Genomic DNA, 15959 nt, shown 5'->3' on the forward strand with positions numbered 1-15959 from the left:
ATAGGGGTGGTTCTAGATGCCACTCAGAGGCACAATGTTTTGATACTGTAAAATTATAGTTGGTAATTCTGATGGATGCTTTAGGATCATTTTTATCACTCCTGCGCAATAAAATTTCAGCCTTTTGTTTTTAATTATGTGGAAAGACCATCATGTACCTTTTTTCCTCATAGTACTTCTTTCTACTCTGCACAGTGGGAAATTTCACCATTCATTTGGTTATGCAAATGTGAAGAAAATATTTTCCCAAACCCTGTTAAACACTCATGAACTCTTTCTACTCTCTCTTTCCTGTCATGGCTGATAACTGAAGATTTTCTGGATGTTAGAGAGAAGCTTTCTCTCAAGTGAACTTGCTGCTCCATGGAGCTTGGAACTGCTGTTTTTCCTACCTTTTCTAAGTCTGATAGGCTGGTGGGAGGTTCTTGTGGATTTCTTTCTCTATGCAGTCTACTTGTTGGCACCCTCTAGAAGTGCACCTGGTGAACTGCTGTGACGTTGCTCTACAGCCTTCTGCTTCTGTGCTGAGAGGCAGATGTCTTCTAAACAGGTATCTGAGGGAAACCTGTGCTGCTGAGGTTTTTTTTTTTTTTAATGTTTTTGTTTTTTTGAATTGTTTGCCATTTTCTCTCTCTCACTTCAGCTTGGTCTCTGTCTGGTAGGGGGAAAGTTCTCGGGAGAATTTTGAGGAAGGTTGGAGACTTCCTTAGTCTAGCACTAAATTTTCAGCCCCTCCAGTGGTTCAGCATTTGCCACATGGGAGCCCAGGCAGCAATGTCAAAGGAACCCCATTCCCATGTTTGGCTCCATGGCCTGTCATCCTACCTGCCCTACTCCTCCTTCAGGTAGATCTTTTCGGGAGTGTCTTCTTAGGAGTTTCCTAGATGTCTGGCATTTTTCTGAGCCTAGGTCCTTCTATTTGTGCTTCTCCTGCTCTAGTAAACCTTAGGGGAAGAAATGTGAATTGTGTGGGGACTCCTCAAAGCGTGCGCTTCTCATATCGCCTACGACATTCTAGGCAGTGTCTTTTCACTGTTTTGCTCCTTTCCCCAATCCTTCTCTTTCCCACAAAACTAGTGTATTCAGTCATCAGTCTGCCTTTATGTGACAATAATTTATTACCTTGGGAATGATTGTGATACCATATGAATGATGGCTAATGAAGTAGATTTAAGAATTTGGCAGAGAAGAAGGACAAATGAAGAAAATCCAAGGAGCCTTTCTAGTTGCCATTGGGTCCCTTTCACTCCTCATACTGCAGCAATACTGTGTGCAGCCTCACCTCCTAACTGATTCTCATGTGGTGTATGCATAGTGAAGATTTTTGTATATATACAAAGGCATATCCCTACACAGGATAAACAAACACTTCACCCTGCCCAGTGCAGACATGTTAATAGTGGTGCAGGTTGGGCTGGCCCTTTCCTAAACCAATTCCCAGGACAAAATTAAGAAATGTCTCCGCACAATGACAGCACTGTCCACCTGTATGTGTATTTTTTTCTTTCCTTTACATCAGCAATGGCTTGCAACAATGCCACCTGAATGTGTTTGCTTTGCAAAAGCCAGGTTCTTCATGACAGAAAAACATCGCGATTGCTGTTAATTAGCACCTTTGTTGGCAATCTCAGCTGAGATGCCAAGGGTTGAATAGGCTGAAGAATGGTTCTCTTGTCCCTAGAAATTATCCCTCCAAGTCAGTTGGGAACTTTGGGCATGGGAAAATCTGTACTCAATCTCTACCTGTTTTGTGGATAAATGGGTCATTGTTCCCTAGGGATATATATCCAGCACCTTTCACAAACACTAAACTCACTGAAAAATATACTACATATTCTAGGTATTTATGTCATGGTGATAGATGAACATGTTAGAAAAATGAGTTTAACAAAACTATTGCTTTCATCTTGCTTACTAAAGGGTTATTTAGAAATTGAGAAGTAGCCTGAATTCCTACTGCCTTTTTCTGACTCCTCCTCTGACAAACTTAGCTGGGCTGTCACCAAAAACAAATATTTTACTGAAAGCCTATGTCTGCCATACCTCTCCACCAAGTACTGCATCCTAAAATAAACTTAACATGTTGAGTTTCTACTAATAACTCTCTTCTAATGCTTGAAAAATAAAGCCTTGGTAACTCCTTTTAGCAATACAGCTGTCAAGGTAAACTAACACACACACACAAAAGTTTCTGATAACTTTAGCTGTCTTAATCTCTGCAGTTATAAGATGTTCTGAACAAACAAACAAACTTGTATCTTAAGCTACTACAGCCAAATTTTGCAATTTGATGAGCACATGCAGTTCCCATTATCTTCAGTAGAAGTTGCATCTGTGTATCCAAGAGCAGGTTTTGGCTCTTAAACTTTATTGAAGAGCTTGCTGCCAGACCTATTTAGAAGACCTACTAAAAGTGTTTTATCATAAATGTGTAAAATTTCATCCCTGACACTTGCAACATAAATACTGCCATAGGTTCAGACTTTTTCTCCAATATAACTATAAAAGGTAAGTTATCTAAACCATTCTAAGACGTTTTGCAATCTTCTCCAAGAAACATGACATACCACTGAGTAAACAAGTGAAAAAAACACAGTAGCCTCTCATGTGAAGTATTTTTTTAGTTAAGTATTTGCAGTTGAAATGGTGTGGACTATTCTTTATACCAGACCGTAAGCTGTGGAGGGCAGGTATTGGTCTTCAAAAAGAAAAATAACATTGTCCAAATGGCCCAACATTATATAAGTGCAGAAGACAGGATTAGGAAAAGCCACAACAAAAGCCCTCTACTTTCTAACCTATTGTCATCATTTATGTCTCCCAATGTGGACCTATCTTGTGTATCTTCTAGACTCCAAGCTCCGTAGCACAGGGTCTGTCTTTGTGTCTTATTCTATACTGACCATATCAACACTTAATAATAAGCAAAAATTCAACTAATCCATGTGTAATAATGTCTACCATCTGAGGATTTCAAACTGTTCTATGATCACTAATAAATTTAGCCTCACAATATCTTTTATGATATGGAGAAAATTTTACACATAAGGAAACTGAAATAGGAAGGCTAGGTGCCTGATTTTCAGATGTTCTGGAGTACCCACGTCTAAATTTGTGGAGCAGGCACCCTGAACCTTTCAAAAATAATCCCTAAGAGACTTCCCTATTATACATAATAAACCTGTGTCAGAGGCGGAATAGAACCCAAGTCTACTGACTCCCTATACTGTGCTTTAACCACAATACCATCCTGTTATTTATATTACTCACTCGCTTGCTGGAATGTTAAGGTTTCAAAGTCAAGCTCTCTAAAGTTAGGAAATGACAGAATTAAGGTTATATCAGTCCTAGTCTCCTAGCTCCTTGTCCCAGACTTTGCCTAACCCCAGAGCAATCAATTATTTTTTGTCAAGGTATAGTCAAGGTCCAGACACCAGAGAAAATAATACAAAAATAATAACAATGATAATAAGAAGTAAAAAAAACAAAAAAACAAAAAAAAAACATTTCACAGTCTATTCAAAAGCATCTGGCGGTCCTGATTTGGCCCCCATTCTGCCTAGTGCATACCCTTACCCTAACCAGTCCCAGTTCTCCTTCTGCACCCCAGTTCATTGTCAGCTCATCTCCCATTCCCCTGATGCTGGTTCCTAGTCCCAGTCTTTGTCCAGCCAGTCCCAGTCTCTTCTGGCTCCTCATCTGATCTGTATTTTGCCCTCCCTGTTTCCCTCAACGGCTCCCATCCTCCTTGTCCAGTCAGTACCAGCCTCCCCTCCGTCTTACACTCCAGCTATCGTTGCTCAGCCAGTCCTAGTTTCTCTTCTCTGCCCCCAACCTAGGGTTGCCAACCATCCCGGATTGGCCAGGAGTCTACCAGAATCTGCATTGATCTCCCGGTGGCTGTTGAAAGCAATCCGGGAGATTTTAATAGACTGCTAGAAGTCCAGTGGCAGTGGAGCGGGGCTAAGGCAGGCTCCCTACATGCCCTGGCTCTGTGTAGCTCCCAGAAGCAACCGGCATGTCCCTCTGGCTTCTAGGCAACTAGCCCTCCCTATAACTATGATAGCATCTAGTGGCTATATTTGGGATTGGGATCCCCTTGTGCTAAGTGATTTACAGTAAGATACTTAGTTTACATTTCGTTAAATGTGACCACATTTTTGAATATTTGAAAATTTGACATGTTATCTATGTTGCTTTTATTTTAATGTTTGTAATCTTGCTTTGCCAGCAATTGCCTACGTGTTGATTGGCAGCGGCCTATATGATGAAGCAATAAGACATTTTTCAACAATGCTACAGGTAACTGTTTGCTTGTTCTAGTTTTGTAATTTTAAACTTAAGATGATGAACCTTGAAATTAATCACTGAGGAAATTGGTTTGTATAAAACACAGATTGTTATAAAATTCTATCTTAGAACCATTATAGCATTTGTGGCTGACAAAGCAGATAAAATACTTAACTCTTAATAAATCCCAGGACTTAAATTGGAGAGATTTTGTTATCAGATGTGAAAATGAATACAATGGATAAATGTGGTTTTAAAAAAATCTCATTACCTCAGTCTCCTAATAAACTAGTAAAAAGTAAGCCAACTCACTTAACTGTTTTAGAAGGAATAGCTACAAAAGAACAAAAAACATACTTTATTTTGCACAGTTCAGTTTCCTAAAAGTTCACTTGATTAGGACTTCTTAGTGTATTAGATTGAGATTTTTTTTTACTACATTCTTGGTTATAATTAACATATTGCCAGTAACTTACTGGCAGAATAACCTCATATGTGGCACTGGCATTATGGGAGCTCCATGTTGTTATAAACCAGACTCCATCCCAGGTTAATACTGGGTTCTCAGTTAAGAACTTGGCTGCTGTAATATTTAAGCAAAATGTTATTTATTCTCTAGCATAAATTCTTTTTCTGATTGGATGGAGTGGAATCCATATTATTTTATCATTCAGATTGTTTAATGGCAGGCTGACAATTTTTTAAAAAGGGTGCCATAGCTTAGTCACACTTGATTTATAAATATGTATACTTATGGATAAGATGGTCTAATTGACTGAAGCATAGGCCTGCTTTTTAAGCCAATACATATATAAAATACATCAGGGGTAGGCTATAAAATGCCATTAAAAAGTTCTACATTGTAATGTAATAGCATCCTGCTATATGTTTTTTTTTTAACTCTTTCTAATGGCATATGTGTTTATATGTACACTGAGGGTATGTTTGCACTACAGCTGCTACAGTGACACAGCTGTGGCACTGCAGCTATGCCTCTGTAGTGTAGACAGTTTCCACATCAACAGAAGGGTTTTCATCTATGTAGGTAATGCGCCTCTCTGAGAGATGGTGGCTGAAGTCCTTTTGTCAGCTGGGAGTTAGGTTGACCTAGCTATGGTGCTCGGGGTGCAAAATTTTTCACACCCCTGAGTGACGTAGCTAGATCAACCTAAGTTTTAAGTGTGGACCAGGCCACGCGGGGGAGGGGGCAGCTCCCACCCAGGGCAGTAGCAGGACCTGGCTGGCTCCATTCCTGGAGGGACCCATGGCATGGATCAGCCCAGGGCTCCTTGCCTGCCTCCCTCCCCCTGCCCAGAGCCTCTTGCTCCTGCAGGCTGTAGAACAGAGGTTCTCAAACTGGGGGTTGGGACCCCTCGGGGGTCATGAGGTTATTACGCGGGGGGTCGTGAGCTGTCAGCCTCCATCCCAAACCCCGCTTTGCCTCCAGCATTTATTATAATGTTAAATATATAAAAAAGTGTTTTTAATTTATATGAGGAGTCACACTCAGAGGCTTGCTATATGAAAGGTGTCACCAGTACAAAAGTTTGAGAATCACTGCTCTAGAAGATCTAAAATATAGAAGGCTGCAGCTGGCTAGGTATCCAGGGCAGTAGCAGGGCGAGCATGCAGGGAGTCCCCAGCGATCAGGGAGAGGAGGAGGGGAAGAGCACCAGGGTGGGGCTGTGCTTCTTCCCCGCCCCTGCAACCACTGGGGACTCCGTGCACACTCTCCTCTCTGTTGCCCTGCCTTGGCCTGGGCACTTGGCTGGCCACAGCCCCGTACATTCTATGGGGTGGGAATCTCTGAAATAGAAAAAATGAGCACAAAAGTTACCTATGTGTTGATTTGCTGATGACTGCCTATGCCACATTTTAATATCAGGTATTTTTGCTATAGCTTTCATTTAAAAAAAACTGTGTGGTTAGAATTATTTTTACCATGGGAAAAGGGATTTCTCCTCACTAACTCTACTCAGATTTGGTGAAGACATTTTGCTCATTTTCCAAGTAATTCCCCTGCAGGCAGAGATGAAACATGGACATTTTCAGCTCATAAATTGTAAGTTATGAATTTGTGATGATGATGGATTATAATAATCTCTTTTGTGTTTTTACCTGGAGACCATGACTAAGGCCTGCTAATATTAAACACTGAGCATTAAGTAAAAGTAGGCAGCTGAAGAAAGACACCTTCGATTCACTTAGTCTAATTTTTTTTAAAGATTGTTTTACTTGTGTTCTGCTCTGAATAGGAAGATCCAGAGCTGGTTAGTGCTATTTATGGACGAGGGATAGCATATGGGAAAAAAGGACTACATGTGAGTATTTAATTTAAATGATTGTCAGAAGTACTTGCCTACAAACTGTAAGAGATTACAGGAGCTAGATCAACTAGAATTTATTAAACATATATACAGTTCCAAAGGCTTTCAGTATGTGTAGTCATGCTATTAGTGTTTTCTCTGAAACATCCTCTTCCTCTTATCTGAAGATGCTATATGACTGGGGACCATACTTGTCAGGCATCAAAATCTTGTGTGTGTGCATAACCTCATGGAGATCCCTGAAGACTGATAAGAAGTGGTAGAGGGGGACCAGCTACTTTGTTTAGCAAACATAGAGTGAGATGCTCCTGATGGCATTACTGTTTGGGCTGTTTCAAGCAGCTTCTATTTTGTATTCTTTGAATTGTCTTATTTATGTTCTGTAGTGTCTGTTGCTCCCCTTCCTCCTGGGGGTCATCCCGAAATACATATCCCATTCTTGGATTCAAGTCCTCAGTGGCACTAACATGAATACTTTGTTTTATTTATTTTTATTTTTTTTTAGTTAAATAATAAGTATCTGAAATGTACAGAGCCTTTCTTGTTTAACACAATAGCACCTAATTGAGCCATTTTCAAAGCAGTTTGTAATATAAAGATCAATAGGTAAAGACCAACACAATGATCCAGAGTTTGAAGAGTTGGCTATTAATGATTGAAAAAAATTAGTAAGGAAAAATAGATTTTAAAAAATAGCCCTTTGTTTTATGTAGTATAATTAACGTATCCAGATCCTGTCAGGAAGCTGAAATTGACTTTTAGAATTCTGACTTCCTCCAGTCCAGATTAATTGGATGACTCAGTGGAAAATCCCATTGTGCAGAACCACTGTGTGCTAGAGAAGGTTGACAGGTACTCACTTTCTGTGATCTTCACATTTCTGTCTCAGCAAAAAGTTCTCTGGTTTTGGCAGCTGATTATAAAAAAAAGTCCACTCCACAAAAGATGGCTTCTGTGAGAAATATTTTGAAGTTTTTTTTCTTGACTTGATTCTAAAGATGGGCAAAAGGTTCAGGCAAAAGCTCCAAATCACTCAAAATTCATTCCCTTCCCCAAAAACTCAAACAAACAAATGAACCAACCAATAAAAACAAAACAAAACCCTTATCTCGAGTAGAGTTTCTCTAGCCCAAAACAACAGAAGAGTTAAAGAAGCTATAAAGTCTAATGCAGACTTTGCCAATCTATTTTATGTGTAAGTTACTCTGGTACTAGGATAATGCGTGGCAGTACTGCAAAACCTTTAGATAGGTAGGGGAAGTACTGGGAATGCCACCATATTTTCTAACCCAGATCATCAAAAGGTCTAGATGACATTGGTTTAAAGCACTAGTGGTTCCACACAGTTCCCATCATTGTTGCAGGTGAATCAGTAGTGATAATGGTGGTAAACTTTAGGGAAAAGTTTAGTATAGATAAGGCCTAAGGAAATATTTTCTCCAGAGACTTGTGGGATAAAAAGAGGAGGCCTTATGAACCAGATATAATATTATCTGTGTAGACTCTGCAGCTAGTTTTGTCATGGTTCAGCTAGGTTATTGGAGATAAGGATGTCTTTCAGTTAACTTGATTTTTGAAAGTCCTTAACTATGAAACACAGCATTGGCCTTTCTGGCCGATGCAGCTAATGAATTGCTAATTTGTTCTTCCGGATAAAGCTTTGCTCTTTCTTGGGAAATAGTGTCAGGAGGAGCTTGTTATATCACAGAAGGGAAGGAACTCCAGTCACATTTATCTGGCTGTAGCTGTTTCTGCTGGGACTGCTTTACTCAGCAAGAAAAAAAAAAGTAGTGTAAACTGAATCAGACAAAACCGTTTTATGGCACACGTTGTAGATCCTCATATTTTTTGGTTACAAGGGAGCATGACGATGGCTTTATATTAGCTGACAAAATGCACTTCGTAGTACCATGATTCTTGGTGAAGAGATTTTGAGCACTAAAACATAATGCTTATTGTATAAAGAATATTTGCGGTGCAACACCAGTAAGTGAAGATGAAACACTGAGGGGTCTGTTTGCAAAATATTGCAGATGATGCATATGGATAAAAGTTTGTTATTAAGTTTTAGTATACAAACAGCTTGTTCAGTTAATACACCTCTACCCCGATATAACGCGACCTGATATAACACGAATTCGGATATAACGCGGTAAAGCAGTGCTCCAGGGAGGTGGGGCTGCGTACTCCAGTGGATCAAAGCAAGTTTGATATAACGCGGTTTCACCTATAGTGCGGTAAGATTTTTTGGCTCCCGAGGACAGCGTTATATCGAGGTAGAGGTGTACTTGCAATATAGAGTATCTTATCCCTATTAGAAATGACATTGAAGTACTTTGATGGCTGGAGGTTACTGTTTATTGATTGTCTTTTGATCTTTGTCCTTTAAAAATTATTAGTGTAACTCTAAGATCACTTAATATAATAATAAAGCATGCACTGGCTGTTCATATAGTTTAATTTCTCTTTTTAAGGACATAAACAATGCTGAGCTTGCCCTGTATGAGCTGAGCAGAGTAATTAGTCTGGAACCAGATCGCCCTGAAGTATTTGAACAGCGAGCAGAGGTGAGATTTTTCTTTCTCAGACTTTCCAATTGCAACTCTTTCAGATATTTAAAAGTATTTCTTCTGGCTTCATTCACCTTTTTAATTGTTAAAACTCTTGCTTTCTCCACTAGATATATCTCCCTGTTTAAATGCTTTTAAAGTATACATATTTGCTACAAGAAAAGTACATATTTCATGGTATTTGAAAACTTGTATAGAATGTGTAGTGACTAAAGCCACATAGATTGGCAGGTAATTGACATAAACAAGTGTTTAGCTTTGTATATATTGAATAACGCAGAATCATACTTTTCTTTGTAACTTGTTGTAATGAATCAAATAGTACATAAAAACCCTGTTCAGTTATGGTTATTCTACTACAAAAAATTCCTAAGTTCAATCATATTGCATTATGGCTGCCAGTTAAAACATCCAGCATTCAAAGTATGTGTTAATGTAGCACTTTTGTGTTCAGAAACATAAACGAGATTAATCAAGAATGCCGTAACTTTTAACTGAAGATAATGTTCAATGTGGTCAATTACAAAAATGTGCACAATTTCTGCAGCCCAGCTTCTCCCACAATTCTCAGTGTCTGGGCTCCTTCTCTCCTCTCCGCAGTTATTGAAGGTGGATCAAAGTCCTGGTGCCTCGTGCTCGGGCCACTCTCCCGTTCTCCCACTTGCCACCAGATTCTCTGTCTCCATGGCAGCATGTGGACAGTAGTTCTGTCTCTCCTGCCTATTTTCTTCGGTGAGCTTTCTGGTAATTTTGGGGATGGAGAGCAGTGTTCTCCCTTTCCTCCTCCCTGGTTTGGTTTACAGAGGGTGACTTAACCCACCCTGCTCCTCTGCTACAGTGTCTTCCCTGCTGGCTCCTCTGCACCTCTCAGGCATGACAGAGCAGCCCAAAAAGCACCAAACAAAATCTAAATGGTTCTCCATTTGTGAGACCGCCTTCCTGGGCTTAGCAGATAGTGAGTTGTGCCCAGGCTGTACCCAGTTTTCTGTCTGTAGCTCAGTTAGGTCCTGAGGCTATGATCTCTCCTGGCTGAAAGATCTCAGGGTCATAAAGAGGAGAGATCACCCTGACACTGGCTCTATTTTAAATAGTTTCCCTGGCAACAGCATTCATAGGTGAGGCTTCAAGGGGTGCAATGAGGTTCTCAGCCATAGCCATGGTTTCCAGCTCAGTAACCAGGAACCAGCTACCACTCCATCCCTGGAAGATGGATACCCACTCAAAGCACGTTCTGTGCTCCGCCAGGTTTACAGACTCCCTTCTTTTCAGGGAAAAGCTAGACAGGGCAGTGGCGGACCATGTGGAAAAATCAAATCAGTCTTTCCTGGTGCTACTTACTGCTTTCAGTAGAGAGTACAGACCAGCCTTCAGACAGAGAGGCTCCTTTTGGCCTTCATCCTCTCAGATATACTAGAGAAGGCAGAGCAGATTCTTCAAAGGAGAGCTGTGGAACTGGGCTTTGGGGGAAAGCCCAAAGGGAACACCACCCTTTCCAAAGCCTCTTTATGACAAAGACCACATAGGCCTCTGCCCAGAGCTGAAGCTAGAGGGCAGGCAGAATTTCCTGTTTCCTGGAGGAGTGGGTTGCATTGACTACAGACAGGTGGGTAAGGGAGATAGTGAGCCAGGGATATTCCCTCGAGCAACGGGCTCCCCCCATCCATTATTCATCCATTCCCCCATCTCCCACAACCCTATAAAGTGCAATCTGATTCAGAATGAGATGTCTTGTCTCTTAGATATGGAAGCAATTGAAAGTATTCCCTCAGAAGCACATGGTGGGAATCTGAGCCATTCTTGTCCTTAAAAGGTTCAACAAGTGGATGAAGAAAACAAAGTTTCGGATGGAGACCCTGGCATCTATAGTGTCATCCCTGTCTTGGGGAATCTTCTGGCTTCAGTGGACCTGGCAGATACATGCTTCCATATTTCTATCACATTGTGGCACTGCAGATTTCTAAGGTTTGCTTATGGCAGGAAGCATTATCAATACTGGATGTTCCCATTTCGCCTGTCCTCAGCCCCCAATGTCTTTGCAAAGAAGTTGGTGGCAATCAGCCAGACTCACATTACAGGATATCCTCTGGTATCCCTTCCTGGAGTCCTGGATGACATCTTGATCAGAGCTCCATCTCTGTCATTAACACACACAGCCATGTCGTTGACACTTAATCTCCTGCAGGTACACTTCTTTGTTACCAATGTCAAGAAAAGCCTCTTGACTCCATCCACCAAAAATACCTTACTTAGGAATGGACATAGATACCTTCATAGCAAAGATCTGCCCATCCCTAGAAAGGTTCCAGAAGATTCAGGACCTTCTTCCATTATTCTGGAGCCACAAGAGGCCTACCAAAGCACTGAGCCTTCTACTTTAGGCCTCCTAGTGTTGTGCACAGGGATCAATCCATGGGTGCAATCACACATCAGGTGCCTTCAAGGCTCCATCTTAAATGTGTGGGACCACTCCCCAGAACACATTAAGTATCACTAAAGGTCCTGATGCAGGTGCTCATCTTCTTAAAATGGTAGTCAGCCCAGGGCAATGTCCATGAAGATATGCCCCTATGTCTTCCAGATTCTCTGGTTCTCACAACCCAATGCCAGCGTGGAGGACTGGAGAGCACACCTGGGGATGCGAGCAGCTCAAGGCATCTGAAGCCTGGAGGAAATGGCTCATAGCATAAACCACCTAGTACTAATAGCAATCAAGCTGGCACTATGATGGTTCCAATCCAGTATAGTGGGGAACTACATCCTAATTCATGATCGCATATGTGAACAAACCAGGGGGAGCAAAGAGCCCAGTGCTACACGTGAAAGAATGGAAATTATGTGGTGGGTGGAGCACTTTCTCCTATCTCTCAGAGCGATTTATGTAAAAGGGAGACCTGAACCAAAGGTGGACTAGCTCGACTCTGAATGGTCCCTGAATCATGAGGTCTTTGAGTTAATCAGCCAACCTTCCTTCAGCTGACTTCATTAGAGAATTGTATGAATATGAAGAAACCAAAATACTCCACCAGGGTGGTAGATCCCAGTTCCATGTGGACCGATGCCCTATGCACAGATGACTGCAGAGTTTCCTCTATGCATTTCCACCTTTCCCATTACTAGGGAAATTGGTCCAAATATAAAGCGAGAGCAGGTGTCAGTAATACTGATAACCCCACATTGGCTGAGGAGACCCTGGTTTTCAGACCTGATAGAGCTGAAAATAGGACCTCCGCCACCACTTCCAAAGAGACAAGACATTCTCTTGCAACGTCCTCTTCATCATCTGAACCTGAACTGGCTGCATCTAAGAGCCTGCTATTGAAAAGGAAGTGCTAGTATCACTGGGTCTGTCGTCCAAAGTCATCAAGACACTACTTATATCTAGAAAAATATCCACACTAAAAGTGTATTCCTCTGTCTGGTCCAGGGTCTGTGGCTAGTGCCAGGAACATGAGGCATATCTCAGGAATTTTGGTCATTTTTAACTTTCTCCAAGAAGGCTTGGACAAAGGTCCCTAACTGAACATTCTAGCATGTCAGGTGTTTGTCCTTAGTAGTGTGGGGTTTGCAGGATCCACAGGTTTGCTGGTGCGACAACGTGGGAATTTTCTGTAATATTTTTATGAAGCCTGGGCATGCCTCAGTTTCCTTCTATACTTTGCATTGCTATCCAATAGGTACAAAAGGGTTAATTCTACTCTTGGAGCAGAGCAGGAGATATCAGGTGGTTGGGTCACGTAGCTGTCTGGGGTGGAATGGATCAGTGACGAATCTGGAAGGACAACAGAATTCCTAACAACTGAACAATTAACATCTAACAGCAGGAAATTCCAGCAGGTAGGCATGTGAATTCAGCATGTCTCTGACTGAGGATAAAGAACCAAAAGGTGTCAGGTGGCTGAAATAAGGGCTACCTTTGCTGGCAAGACCGAGCACTCACTTTGGACTGACAGAGACCAAGGAAAAGAGCCATAATGGACCCCATGGGTGCTTGGCGGTGGAATGCTGGCTTGGCCAGAATGGAGACTGTCTTAACCTTTATTTCTGTGTGCTAACCTAAGGACTTCCCGATGCTGTGTTCTAGTTGACTAATAAACCCTACTCTGTTTTGAAAAGACAGCCTGGGTCACAGCAAACGCTTGCTGAGGTGCTTTGATCCCTGAAGAATGTAAAAAGTCTCTGACCAGGAGTCTTTTAGTTAGACTCCATGGGCAGAGCTCATGGTGTCAAACAGGACTGCTGGAGCTCAGAGGCTCAGTCTCTGAGGAATTGAGGTTGCATGGCCTACTCCTAAGAAGGAATGGGGCTCCTTGGGGGTCTGCCATACAGAAGAGGTTCCTCCAAGTGACTGTTTGTAGCACAGATCCTGTGATCTGGTAGAGAACCCACAGGTAGGCAGATTTCTTAGAGCAATCCGATTAGCCAAATCAGTGGTCAGACTGCTTTTTCAAAGAACCTGTTGCTTGTGCTGAGAGCCCTGACAAGTCATCTCTTCGAACCACTAACACCAGCATCAGCATTCTGTTTGTCTATCATTACGTGCTTTCTGATAGCCATCACGTCTGCCACATGAGTGTCGGAGCTGGTGGCCTTATCTATGCAGGAACCTTACTGCTTGTTCCATGAGGACACGGTGGTGCTCAGAACTCTGGAATCGTTTATTCCATGCTTCCCAAGAGGAGGTTATTCCTTCATTCTATCTGAGGTCACAACATCCTACAGAGAAGAGATGGTGCACCTTTGATGTCAGAAGAGCCTGAAAATCTACTTCAAACATACAGAATCCTTGAGAAGGTTGGGTGCCCTATTCATGTCTTTCCACCCAAAATGCAAAGGACCCAGAGCTTCCAAGCCTCCATTGCTAGATGGATTAGTCTGTGCATTATGGAGGCATACAAGGCATCAGAAAGGCCAATCCTGGAAAGGTTCAGGGCACGCTCCCAGCGATCCCTGGCTAACTCCTAGGCAGAACGAGCAAATGGCACACAAGCAATTGGCAAGGCAGCCACCTGGTCAACAGCTGCTACCTTTATCAAGCACTATAAGGTGGCCTTCCTGTCATCTGCAGAAGCTCCCTTTGGCAGGAAGGTGTTGGAGATAATAGCCCAGATATAAATCTTTTAAATGGGGAGGGATACCTTCGCCCCCCCATCTTCTTTCTGACCTTTTCTACAATCCTCCCTACATCTATTCACCTCTTGCTACTTCCCAGACATCCAGACTTGTGGAAAACGCTGGACTGTAGAACCGAAAATTTCTTACTGACAGTTTCCTTTCTGCTGGTAGAGGCTCCCATAATTTTACCCACCCCAAATGGTTTTTATAAGCCAAAAAGTCAGATACTGGCATGGGGTTTTTACCATGTGAACATTTTATGGTTAACTGTACATAGTTGGTCTAAAGCGACAAAGAGTCCTGTGGCACCTTATGGACTAACAGATGTATTGGAGCATAAGCTTTCATTGGTGAATACTCACTTCGTCAGATGCATGTCATGCATAGTTGGTCTAGTTACCTCTGGAGTGTTTGTTACTAATATTGTTTATAGAAGTTTTTATGGCTTTGGAATAACTCATCTGATAGTAAGTGGGATCAAAGGGGGAATGGCCCAGAGCACATAGCTCTGAGACTTTGATTTGCATTGGTGAGCTGCAGAAAGAAGGGGAGCTGCTCAGACATCCAAATATGTGGGAGACACTCCTAGCAGAAAGGAAATGATGAGTAAGAAATGTTCAGTTCTTTTTGCATTCCAAATATCAAGAAAATAAACATCTGTCAAAGCACAACATAATTGTGTATACATTTTTTTCTAATAAAAAGTTCTGATTCACAGTTTTCATGCTATTTTAGGTATGGTGGTTTTGCAATACTCTCTTAATTTGTATCTAAGGGTGTATATACTAGAGTTGGTCAAAAACATTTCAATGGAACAGTTTTCTGTTGGAAAATACTATTTCGTTTGAAATCAAAAAGTTGATTGTGTCAACTTCAACTATTTTGACAGAAGTTTCAAAGTGAATTAAAATCAGAATAGACTATTTCAACTCATTTTGTTCTGATGTAGTATATTGTATTGACATTATCAAAATTCAAGTATATTTCCAAATATTTTGTTCTGTGAGATATTTTGAGATTTTGACTTTGTCCTGAATCAGGAGAAAAACAAATGTCAGAATTTTCAGTGAGGTGAAAATACTGTTTTCTGACCAGCTCTAGTAAATACACAAAATAAACTATGTGTATACTTGAGAATAAGATTAATTGTACAGGCATGAAAGTAAAAACATATTGCAAGATAAAACAGTTCTAAGATTGCTCAGCATACTCTAGGACAACTGTACTCTTTCTAGGTTAATTGCTTACTTTGGATTTATAGATATTGTCTCCCCTGGGCCGAATTAGTGAGGCATTGGCTGATCTCACCAAAGCTATTCAGCTGCAGCCATCGGCACGACTTTACAGGCACAGAGGTACTCTTTACTTCATATCTGAGGTTAGTTTTTTGCCATTAGATGCTACTTTCATGAAAGAATAAGGATTTCGCCCCTCCCCATTGAAAACTGATCTTCAAATAGTTGTGATTGACCAGTAGTTTACTTGCCTTTTTAGAGAATTGTGATCAGAGGAGGCTTTAAAGTATTTTGTTTTCATGAATTACTTAGTGGAGAGGAGCAAAATGGAGATATGATGTATAAAAATGAATGCAGACAATGTATAATCTCATAACTATTTTTGTGCCTTCTGGGGTTAGTGGGGGTGCACAGAGAAACTTGCT

General features: G+C 41.3%; 1 protein-coding gene across 15 annotated transcripts in view; it reads left to right on the forward strand.

The window, feature by feature from the left end:
• The window catches only part of TTC13 (tetratricopeptide repeat domain 13), a 74946-nt gene that overhangs the window by 16954 nt on the left and 42033 nt on the right, over positions 1 to 15959 (forward strand). For all 15 annotated transcript variants that reach the window (XR_006174003.2, XR_006174005.2, XR_006174006.2 and 12 more), the window contains exons 4-7: positions 4232 to 4302; positions 6546 to 6611; positions 9092 to 9184; positions 15561 to 15677. Coding sequence is in view for 6 of the 15 variants with exons in the window: in XM_042848329.2 (XP_042704263.2) it covers positions 4232 to 4302; positions 6546 to 6611; positions 9092 to 9184; positions 15561 to 15677 (347 nt within the window). In the remaining 9 variants the exon portion in view is untranslated. The remainder of the gene's footprint in view (positions 1 to 4231; positions 4303 to 6545; positions 6612 to 9091; positions 9185 to 15560; positions 15678 to 15959) is intronic.

This window comes from Chrysemys picta, chromosome 3 (genome assembly GCF_011386835.1).
Source record: "Chrysemys picta bellii isolate R12L10 chromosome 3, ASM1138683v2, whole genome shotgun sequence".
Lineage (NCBI taxonomy): Eukaryota > Metazoa > Chordata > Testudines > Emydidae > Chrysemys > Chrysemys picta.